General features: G+C 36.7%; 1 protein-coding gene across 5 annotated transcripts in view; it reads left to right on the top strand.

The window, feature by feature from the left end:
• Positions 1–12,227, top strand: part of PDE4D (phosphodiesterase 4D) — a 785,924-nt gene that overhangs the window by 540,820 nt on the left and 232,877 nt on the right. For all 5 annotated transcript variants that reach the window (XR_009353968.1, XM_059175042.1, XM_059175044.1 and 2 more), the window contains exon 3: positions 10,232–10,268. Coding sequence is in view for 4 of the 5 variants with exons in the window: in XM_059175042.1 (XP_059031025.1) it covers positions 10,232–10,268 (37 nt within the window). In the remaining variant the exon portion in view is untranslated. The remainder of the gene's footprint in view (positions 1–10,231; positions 10,269–12,227) is intronic.

Below are 12,227 nucleotides of genomic sequence, written 5' to 3'. Positions count from 1 at the left end.
CTTGGTGTCTCTTTTGTTTGTTTTGCAGTGTTGACAGGTAGCCCATCTTGTACTGTTTATTGAGGAAAGGGATTCGTCGTTTACCAGGCAAATGACCTGTCTAAAATCCAATTCCTCAAACACAGGAGCAAAGTGACAAAACACTGTTTCAAAGATTCCGGAACAAACCTTGCATTCATCAGTTCAAGTTTTGTTTCATGAGGTCTACCATGTTTCTTCCTTTGTGGCTAGATTTCAGTAAATTCTTTGTGGAGTGGAGTATATACCATTAGTTCTTGACAAGTAATGGTACATGCTTAAAAGAATACAGAGTAGGAATATGTTCTTCAAATTGTCTGGCATCCATAGAGGCTTTATAGTGATGGAGAATTCTCCCAGGAAATGTAATGCTTGGTCTCAAAATGATCATATTAGGAAAAGTAATGAAAGTATCATAAGCTCAATTTTATTTTATTTTTTAAAAGATTTTATTTATTTATTTGACGGACAGAGATCACAAGTAGGCAGAGAGGCAGGCAGAGAGAGTGGAAGAGAAGCAGGCCCCCCACTGAGCAGAGAGCCCGATGTGGGGCTCGATCCCAGGACCCTGGAATCATGAACCGAGCTGAACACACTGAGCCACCCAGGTGACCCCATAAGCTCAATTTTAGAAATCATAAAATTCTGCTCTGCTCAAAAATATTGTGCCTTGCATGTGATTGAGGACATGCTTGCACACACACGCACACCCCATGAATTAGAATTCAGGTATCTTGACCCTGAACATAATGATTTTGATCAACGATTTGGCATTTGCTGGCAGGTCAAACAGCCTTTTGATGAGAATGTAATAAATAAGTAAAACAATTAAGCTGAAGTTTCTATTTATCCTTAAGGAACAGAGAATCTTGATGGGCTTCTGGACAAATCTTTTAACTTAAAGCCTTTGCCAAGCAATCAGGAATTTTTGTTATGTTAATACAGCATTCTTTTGCCTCCACACTTAGAGTAGATACATTTTTTTTTTTTTCAGTTATGTTAAAGATTGTCTTCCCTCAGAAGACTTGCAACTGAAGTTCTCTAAAGATTACTCAAGAGTTGCAGTGGTTAAGTTGATAGCCATTAGCCACATGTGACCTTCACATAATTTGAATTAATTAAAATTAAATAAAAGCAAAAATTCAGTTTCCTAGGCACACTAGGCACATTTCAAGTCCTAAGTAACCACATGTGACTAGTGGATACTGGTTTGGACAGCAGCATGAATAGAGAATATTTAGTATTTCCATCTTCGCTGAAATTTCTCTGGATAGTTGCTATTTCCGAGTCTAGGACTTGTACTACTATGAGGCTGCTGACTAGTCTGAATTCATTAAGCATGCAGAAAGCAACATGGTGTGGTAGAAATGAAATACTTATTTTAAAAGCCTGCATTTAAATCCAGCTGCACTACACATTGCCATGCCTAGGGATTTCATGACCCAGTAAGATTTCCAAAAACTACCCAGGAGACTGACCAGGGGTTACAGAAGCACATAATTTGCCACGTAAAGGACATTAATAAGAAAATCCTTGTCAATATGCACAATCACTTTATTTTTAAAGGGCATTTTCATTTCAATAAAAAAGAAAGGGCATGATCTCAGAATGAAGGAGAGTTTTCAAAAGCAATCTGTTTACCTTGTTTGAAACCTCACCCCATGGTCCATGTTTGTTTTTATTTTGACAAGTTCTGTTGGGTGAGTACCAGCTCTCGGCTTGGCATTTGGAAACCATTGAACTGTTCCACCTGCCAAGAGCATGACTTCAACTGACTTACTTGGGTTCCCTGAGCCTTGTTCCTTATCTTAGAATGGGAATATGAGCATCTTTTTAATGCACAGTCATCAGAATTAAATACTTTGTGCCAGAAGGACACAGTGTCTGGCACATAGTAGGCATGCATAAAACGGTACTGTTCTCACTCTTCTCTGTTTGATCATGCCCTTCTTTTTAATCTCCCAAATCCTTTTACCACCTGAAGATCTTTAAAAATTGTTGCATTAGCTCCCCATAAATCTTTCTTCCTAAAACCCATCCTGGAGAAAAAAACAACAGGGCAGGGTCATTGACCTTAAGAACGGGACAGTTGAATGAGATACATTTCTGTGAAAGAAGAACCTGTTCCTAGAACACAAAGTGAAGGTACTTGTGAAAGCTTGCTGAGTCCTCAGCCCTCCCTTCACTCCTCCCCCCTCCACAAAGTCCTCACTCAAAGTGATGGAGGTAATTTGTTACATCCACACCCCTGGGAGAATCCCTCCATTGTAGTGGCCTTTATTAAACAAAATAATTAATATGTTTAGTGACTATATCTATACATACTTTTTAACTTACTAAATTTGGAAAAGGTTTTGATACATAATTTAAAAAGAGATTTTTTTTTTGGTACCATTATCTAACTAGCAAATTTGAGGGGATTGATATCATGTACCTTCGCTAATGATGCCTAAATTTTTGTTTTATGACAAATGAAGAGATAACACTTCAGACTAGAGAATTTTTACTCAGGATGCATTAACTCCACTTCCATTTATCATCAGTGCATGTGAGAAAAGAACATGTGGGTAAAATATTGAGGAGTTTTAAGAATTTGTGTGGTCAAGTACCAGTCTTGGCTGTAATTCTTAAAACGTGAGTAAGAAATTAGCAAATGGTTTAAATTTCAGAAGACTAGGTAACTTCTAAGGTCACATCCATTTCTAAAGTTATATGTATATATAATATATTAATTTTAGGAATTTATTTTTTAGAGCAGTTTCAATTTCACAGCAAAATTAAGAGGAAGGCACAGACATTTCCTATATATGTCCTACCGCACTCCAGAAAGCAGGGTCTGTATGGACACATTAGACAATGTTTTAATCATATGAAATAGTCCTTAAAATGTAATGTTTGCTAGACAGTGTTTTAGTGTAAAGAGTTTTTTTCCATTGAGTCATAAAGGAAAATAATAAAGTAAATTCTCTTTATGCTAATGAGGATGGTGGTGGGTTTTCTTTCTCACAATGCCTTTTTTCCCTCTTATTTGAAGTACAGAGGTAGAAAACAAACATACTTATGTCAAGGGAAAGAGAGCCTAGAAAATATCCCTAAGGATTACACATGCACATGTGATGTATGTGTGTGTGCGCACACACACACATGCACATTTACATATGTTTATATATATAAATGCATAGGAACATAAATGCCATCTTCAGAGGACTTCGTTACATTCAGCATGCATACAGTCTTGCTACACTCTGCATATGAACTTGTGGTCTTCAACTATCAGCCAGAACTATCTCCTGGTTAGAAACCAAAGATTATTTCATTTCATTGCATTTATTAATTTATTTTTGGGTGGAAGGATATGCAAATCAGTAGGTAGGTGAAGCTTGTTATGTTTTATAAGTCATTGGTATTTATGGTGATTTTGTTTGGTTGGTTGGTTTTTAAATTTTTTTATTTTTTGCACTTTTATGTAATTTCTGTTTGTTATTTTTATCAGACATATCACCTTCATGAAATGGAAAATGTACTAGAGGTTAGGCATTGTTTCAAATTTGCTTTTGGCATTGATAAATATATTACAGGTACAGATTTGCAGTATTTAACTACAGACCCACCAAAGTTGGGCTGCTCAAATTTGAATCCTGGCCTTTGCACTCCACATGCATGTGACTTTTTGTGCTTGGGTTTTCCTTTCCTCACCTACAAAAAGACTTTTTAATAAGAGATACTCAATGTAAAGTGCTTTGCACAGTGCCTGGCACACAGTAATCAATAAATGTTATCATTTTTGTTTTATAATCATTATCATTCCTTGTGATTTTTACCATTATTATTTACAATTTTGTTGGTTATTTGTACTCTGACTTTTTAAAATAATTATATTGAAAGCCCAGTTTAAGAAAGTAAAAAAAAAAAATAATGGTAACATATTACAAGGCCTCCAGTGCTAAAACTAGTAAGACATTGAATTATTCTACAGGGCATCAGTGAAAAAGAACAATTTATTACTCAAATATATTATAAAATTACAATGCAAGGGCAAAAAAAGGGGTTAAAAGTATTAAGGCTGTTGCCTCCGTAAACTTAGGAACTTAGATGGCCTCATTTGACCTGTTTATTTTGTTTAAGATTTATTTATTATAGAGAGAGGGGGCAGGATGGAGCAGAGCGAGAGAGAGAATCCCAAGTAGACTCACCAGTGATCTCAGAGCCCAGCTCTGGGCTTGATCCCAAGACTGTGTGACCATGACCTAAGCCAAAATCAAGAGTCCACTGATCAACTGAATAGGTCACCCAGGTTCCCCTTATCTGTATTTATGTTAGCTTATTTGTTAAAACTGAGGAAAGATCTTTAAGTTTTTGTGTTTGTTTGTTTTTTTCCTTTTTGTACTGGTATGGAATACAAATACAAAGGTGCTATTCAATTAGGGTAAACATTCCAACTTGATGACTGATAATTATAGTTAGCATTATCAAAATACCATAAAATTATATATACAAACATACATAAACGTGGCTTGAAATTTGACACTGAAAAAATTCTAATTGGAAGATACTACCTTATACAATATTGAACAGCTTTAATTTTGCCTTTATACTGATTTACATTATTTTGGGTTCTCAGTAAAATGTTGAGCATTCCTGCCAAAATGCAAGTTTTAGTAGTTGTGACTTCTGACCACAGGACCAAGTTTTGTGGTAATGGACTACCTGAATTCTATATGGCAGTAGCTTCAAAGAGGAAAATCAGATTCAGGTCTGGCAGAGGTTGGTTTTGTTACAAAGGAACTTCATTCTTTGGGGTTCCATAAATTGGGTACTACTTAGCTTTTTTTTAATTTGGTTTAGAGTGGAGCCAGTTCTAAATTAAAAGGCCAAGTGATATAGGAGGAGCAATATCATCAGGTAAATGTGATACAAATGAAGCATATTTTTTTTCATTTTTTTGTTTGTTTGTTTGTTTTAGTGGTATAATGTCTACTGGGAGTTTACCAAAAGCATAATGTCTTCTTCATAAGTAATTTTAAAGGGATCATTGTATTCTTTATTTTTTTTTTAAGATTTTATTTATTTGAGGTCCCTGGCTGGGTCAGTGGGTTAAAGCCTCTGCCTTCGGCTCAGGTCATGATCCCAGGGTCCTGATACCGAACCCCACATTGGGCTCTCTGCTCATCAGGGACCCTACTTCCCCCTCTCTCTCTGCCTGCCTCTCTGCCTACTTGTGATCTCTATCTGTCAAATAAATAAATCTTTTAAAAAAAAGATTTTATTTATTTATCTGAGAGAGAGAGAGAGAGAGAGCATGAGGAGAGGTAGATCAGAGGGAGAGGGAAAAACAGGCTTCCCTGTTCTCCAACTGAGTAGGGAGTCTGATGGGGGACTGGATCCCAGGACCCTGTGATCATGACCTGAACCAAAGGCAGATGCTTAAGGAGTCCCTTAAGCCCCAGGTGTCCCAAGGAGTCATTATAGTCTTAAATGTGACATTTGTAGTTTCTCAAACCTAACATTTACTTTTTCTGAAAAAAGAAAAAAAAGTCACTTTTTTTTTTTAAATTTTATTCATTTATTTGACAGGCAAAGATTACAGTAGGCAGAAAGGCAGGGAGAAAGAGAGAGAGGGGGGAAGCAGGCTGCCTGCTGACCCGAGAGCCTAATGTGGGGCTCGATCCCAGGTCCCTGAGATCATGACCTGAGCTGAAGGCAGAGGCTTAGCCCACTGAGCCACCCAGGTGCCCCCAGATCACCTTTTAAAAAATGATATCTATGGGGGCACCTGGGTGGCTCAGTGGGTTGGAGCCTCTGCCTTCGGCTCGGGTCATAATCTCGGGGTCCTGGGATGGAGTACCATGTCGGGCTCTCTGCTCAGCGGGGAGCCTGCTTCCCCCTCTCAGTCTGCCTGCCTTTCTGCCCATTTGTGATCTCTGTCTGTCGAATATATAAATAAACTCTTTAAAAAAAAACAAACCCAAAAAACAAAAAAAATTTTATCTATGGAAAAATATAATTTAGTTTCACAAAATGTACTTGGGAACTATATTTTTTATAATACCTTTATTGTCTGAAATCATAGTTTTGTGATTTTAATTTGAAATGGTAACAACATAAAATATTCAACATCCCTATGAATCTGCACTCAGTGAACCCAATTCTTCATGTCCTATTTTAATATTTAGCTTTATCTTATGAATTTTTTATCAAAATAAACATATTTTTCCTTAGTGAGTTGTTTTTTTTTTTTTAAAGATTTTATTTATTTATTTGACAGAGAGAGAGATCACAAATAGGCAGAGAGACAGACAGAGAGAGAGATGAGGAGAAGCAGGCTCCCTGCTGAGCAGAGAGCCCTATGTGGGACTTGATCCCAGGCCCCTGGGATCATGACCTGAGCCGAAGGTAGAGGCTTAACCCACTGAGCCACCCAGGCGCCCCCTTAGTGAGTTGTTTTTAAAGGAATGAAGAACTGAAATGAGTTTGAGTGTTCATACATTATTTAAAATTGTTTTAATTTTAAAATAGAATCAGCACTTAGATTTTAATAAATTTGGATTGATATCTACTTGAAAAATTTAGAGATTATTAAAAATAGACTGGAATCATTAAAAATGTTTTAAAAGTATGAAGGCTTATATAGTTTTTCAGGACTCAATATGTTTAATGTTAAAAGCAACATATAAAATACAGTACACGGTATGATTCTAACTGTGTAAGAAATCCTGCTTTTCATAAAAATCATACCTAATACACATGTGCTTACTTGTATCTGGAAGAAAAATGTTATTGACAGTTATTTTTGAGTAGTTCTGCAAGGATTTTTTTTTGTATTTTTCAAAGTTTCTTCAGTTAATATGTGATTTACATGCAAAATATACATATTAGTTTTTTAAAAGGTCAAGTATAGAAATCTGTTTCCATATTTGTGTATTTTATATGTCTGTACTTCCGTGAATATGGGAGTAGAGGGGTGAGTAGATGCATTCCTCCTGCGGCTAATTCTCGGGGGTTGTCAGATAGCCTAAGTGTTCAGAAACATTTTTATGTACACTCTAGAAATGAGAACATACTTGTTTCTCTACCATTCCAGAAGAGGTGGATCAAGGGTGAGTTGGGGAATGGGTGATAGTTTTGAGTCAAAGAGAAGAAAGACACCAGGATTTCAGAACACCCAGTCATCTGTAAGTTTATCCGTTCCCTAATCCTCTCTGATAGACTCCAGGGGAGAATTTCTTTCTAGTTTTAGAGCCAGACCGAGTGAAGCACGGAAGACCTACAAGTCTGCATGAGATTCAGTTCAGAAAGTAAGCCTTCAGTTTCGCATCAGACGTGCTTTCTCATGCAACTGCTTGTCCTGCTGGCTGTCAATTCCGGGCATGGTCTTTGGTGGCAGTCAGGACTTTGTGGCCCTTAGTGCTTTTGGTATCAGAGGATTAGGGGGCCTTTGATTAATAAAGCAAAACTTTCTTCTGATTAACGTCATCTGCTTTTCCTTCTGCTTTGACCATCATGAAGTGTGGAGAGGTGGTGGCCTTGTGTGCTTCAACACAATTTTGAAATGAGCTGGTTTACTGATGGTGCTGTTGGTTGGATTCATTTTGTTAGATGACCAGGGGCTTTGCCACAATTAAGGACTCGAGTAGTTTCCGGATCCCAGTGAAATCTCTGTGAGGGTTTGCTTTTGGGTTTTTTCCTTCAGCTTTTTGCTAATGTTTCTGGCTTCTTATTGTAGGAAGAACGAGGGCAGAAAATAAAGTAGTAAGTGATACAGAAGTAGGGGAAGGATGGCCAAAGGCCCAGAAAGTAGTTCTTGACTCTCACTGTCATTACTTTTTTGGGGGAAAAATTTAGCAGTGTACACTGAGCAAGTTCTTGGGAGAGGGGACAGCCAGCCCTCCCTACCTAGACTGGGCGATTCTGTTTCAATCTGTGGTAGCCAGGGCGGGCTATTGAGAACCTCCTTCCACATCCTGAGACTGGAGGTGACTGGCACTGACTGCTGTGACTGTTACCTGGGTACAAATGACCTCATTGCTCACATGCATGCATGCATACATACTACACACACACATGCACGTGCACACGCATGCACACGTGCACACACACACATAGACACATGCATACAGATGTACAATGTCCAAAATGGAGCCTCTTTTCTGATCTCACCCCCCATCCCACATGACTCCCTTCCCACCTGTCCCTATGAATATACCAATCCGTCTCCAAAAGCTATCTTCTTTCCTTAAAGCCATTCCTCTTCCTTTTTTGTTAAAGTTTATTGTTGCTATATTTGTTTGACTTTTACATAAATGAGAGACAATACTATATAATCCTATCCATATATACATATACATACATATATATATATATATATATATATATATTTGTCATATAGTCAAAGATTACTTAAGCATTATATCATTTTGAAAAGAGAAGGATAGGATATAACCTGCCCTCGACTGAGGATATATGCCCATTGGAAGAGTAGAAATAATTTTACTGTTACTGAAATGAGACAATCGAGATATTTGGTAAAAATAATTTCTGAGGAATGAAGTATCTCCATGATTAAAAATATAATGGTCTTTCTTTCTGCTTTGACAGGGAAGGGAAGCAAGACTGGTAAATCATCCTAAATATTTTATGTTCTAAATATATCTTTTACAGAACTTAGTAGAAAATACAATCAAAGAAAGAATTCATGTTTTAATAAGCATTCACACCATTTTTAGTTTAGAGTCATCAAATGTAATTCATGTAAAAAATGAAACTTATATGGATAAAGTCACTGAGGTTTGGAAGCTGGTACTGCAGTTATCTTTTCTTCCTCTAAATAAAAGAGGTGCAAGCTAAAAAAATAAAAAAAAGAAAGAAACTTATTTACAGGGATCAGTTTCAGATTAATAGTGTGCCTTGGTCAGCGTAACTTAATTCTTAGAAAATAAACTTTGTAAGCAGGCAATTATAAAGAATGAAGTGGAAGAAAAGACTGTCCCTTGGGAAAACATCTAGATTTCCTATTACTTTAATTTTGACCATCTGAATAATCTACAGAAAAATCAGGTACCATACCTCCCCCCCCAAAATGTAATCCTGGAGCAAAGGAGTGCAAAATAGCACTTTTCCCTTAAAGTGTGCTCCTACATTTCCTGCTTTTTATTTTGCACACTTTGAATTTCAAGATCTCTGTGTAATTTGATGATGGCCGTAACGAATGGTCTAATCATTGGTAACGATCCGTGTACTGACGTCACCCATATGCTGCTTGTGTTAAAACATATTTCATGGGTGGTGTTTGAGATCGTTCAGTCCTTTCCAGAATTGTTCATGACCGAGTGCACAGTTCAGTTGCAATGCTCTCAGTCATGTCCAGGAAGCTTTCTGTGTAGAGTAATTACATTCATTTTTGATGAAAGAGCTTCAGCTAGCCAGATCATAAAATACCCCATGGAGATTTTGGAAATGTTTCTCACGAGTCACCCATGCTAAGAAATACCACGAAAGAACTCTGGGCCCCAGTTCCTCTCTTTCCCCCAAGTAGAATGTTGCACAACCTTCCTTGCCTTTCCTGGTTTCTCTGAGACACGTCATGCTGACACCTTGCCCCTGTATCCCAGGCTTGGTGTGGCCAGTGTTGCTGCAGCAACAGCACACACCGGGTAACATTGCCCTATTAGCTATAGCAGCGGGACGTGAGTCAGTTGAAAAGTTTTGCAGGGTTTTTATTAGTGTATGATGCAGTCCCGTGTCCTCTGCAGCTGCTAGCCTGTCCAAACTCACACACCGTGATGCGGAACACTCGATGCTCATCACCTTCAAATGTTAGATGGTCCAGGGGCCTCTCACTGAGGCCCCTGCAGTTGCTAGATCCTTCCACAGCATCTCTTACTAATGCCTACGATAAGAAGTCACGAGTAAAACTCAGGACATGCAGCTGGGACTCTGTTTCTACTGTTGTATATCCTGTGCACGTAATAAGTAACAGTGACCTTGCTTGATGATCAAGAAGCCCCTTTTAGCCCAGGCAGATGGACAATGGTTAACATCCCCGAAGACAGTTTTTCAACCCACTGGCTGGCAATAACATGTGTTGAAGAATAAGGATGGAATTACTGTAATTCTCTATGGAAATTTATGATAGTGCAATTTATTATTTAGTACTGATCAAAAGTGGTCACAGAGTTATCATAATTTTTAACATGAGATTTGGTTTGTTTTTCAGACATGGAGATGACTTGATTGTGACTCCATTTGCTCAGGTAAGCATGGTTTGGTGAATGGGCAGGTTTCTCACAGATGTGGAAATTTAATTTAGGGGATTAGTTCTGGTTCTTAATTTCATTTTAAGTCAGATGCAAATGCAAATAAAAATTCTGTGGTTCATTTAAGTAATTCAAAGGCAATGCTAGAGAATGTGACCTTAACCATATAGGACTGTTTCCTATAAACCCATAGACCCAAAGAATGTCTTTGCTTCAGATTATAAATCACCTAAGTGATAAATTTAAATGCGACCATATTTCCTTAACTAATATAAACACTGGAAGCAGAGGGCTATATTGTGGGTTAAATTACATTTAGTATAATTAAATACATGATTAGGGCTTGAAATTTAATATTTCAGTTCACCTTGATGCTTTATTTACTCCTTTTTTATGTGTCATTTGTACAGATTTAAGTTTATCTTAATTTGTTCCTTTTAGACATACAAATCATGAAAATACCTTAACCACATAACATAAGTTCTAGAAGGTGATAAAACAAACTAAAGCATTTAGAGTATGTATAAAATGGTTGATAGGCAGATAGTCTTTATATAGGCCAGTGCTTTGGCACCCTAGCTGCACATTAGAATCACCTAGAAGGCTGTTTATCCCAGGCCATATCCCTGATCAATGGAATTCAAACATTTGTGGGTTGGATCCAAGCACCTGTACTTTTTAAAGGACCAGTATTTATCCAGGCAAAGTTGAGAGACATTGGTATAAGTAAATGGGAACAGGACGGGATATTACTGATTTAACTGGGGTATAAAACAGGCTTAAAGCCAATACTAACTCTAAAAAGAAATGTTGAATATTAGGTTACAAGTGATCCAGACAGATTATAAAAATGGTAATCAAGGCTAACCATAGTCATAATCAAAACTAGTTCTAGTGCCTCAGGTATCTCATTTAACTTCTCTACAACTTCTTTTTTCAACTGGTAAAATTAGATGACTTGGCCTGGATAAAGGTAGATGTCAGTTCAAACCTTATCTCTTCCTCTTGCTCAGTGAATGGCCTTGGGCAAGTCACTGAACTTTTTCAAGCCTGGTTTACCCCTCTCCTAAATGAAAGTCCCAAGAGAAACTACTTCATAAGGTTTATAAGATCTTAAAATAATACCAAACTTGTGAAATGCTCGGCACAATTTCTAGAAAACAACATGGATTCTAAGTGTTGTAATTAGTTAAGAGCTGTTTCATCTCAAAAATGTTATAATAGGTTGTTTTTTATATACATACTGGCAGTGTTTGGATAATAGGACTGTGTATAATTCTTCGCCTTTTTCAAATTTCCTGAAATTTTGTGATTGCTATAATTCAGAACAAAACCCTAATGAATCCATAAATAACACACCATGTAAGAGTGATTTTTTTCATTACTGTAGGCAATTAGAGATAGAATATGACCACCATATCTTTTAGAAGTTACTGTTTTGTTTGCTTAAGATTTTGCTGGAAATCATAAATTCTTTCTAGAACCTATATTTCTATGTTCAGAAACATTTACAACTCCTCAAAGTTCTAATCACATTTTAGGATAACAAGATCACACAAATTTAGAGATTTTTTTTAATTGATTACTATTGAGGATCCATAATTTTATTTCTAAGAACTGAGAGCCGGGTGAACAGTTAAAATCAGGAAAAATAACACAAGTAACCATCACCAAACATAAAAAAATCATTCCAACTACAGTTTATTCAGGTAGTTATTTTTACTTCTAAGTAAAATCTCTAGATATTGTTATAAGAAAAAAATATATATACATGTATCTAAATATATAGTAAAAAATGAAAAAAACTGCATGATACTTATCTCTTACTTAAGGTATTATTTCTTAAGTGATAATAAATACTTTTATTTGATAGATTTTTTCTCTAATAAATAGATTAATAAATTTTATTTTGTCCTTACCATCAATGGTCTTAAATTTGTAGGAAATCTAGTCTTT

Source organism: Mustela lutreola, chromosome 5 (assembly GCF_030435805.1).
Source record: "Mustela lutreola isolate mMusLut2 chromosome 5, mMusLut2.pri, whole genome shotgun sequence".
Taxonomy (NCBI): Eukaryota; Metazoa; Chordata; class Mammalia; order Carnivora; family Mustelidae; genus Mustela; species Mustela lutreola.
The sequence above is the reverse complement of the archived record's forward strand: the minus strand, read 5'-3'. Positions and strand labels throughout refer to the sequence as shown.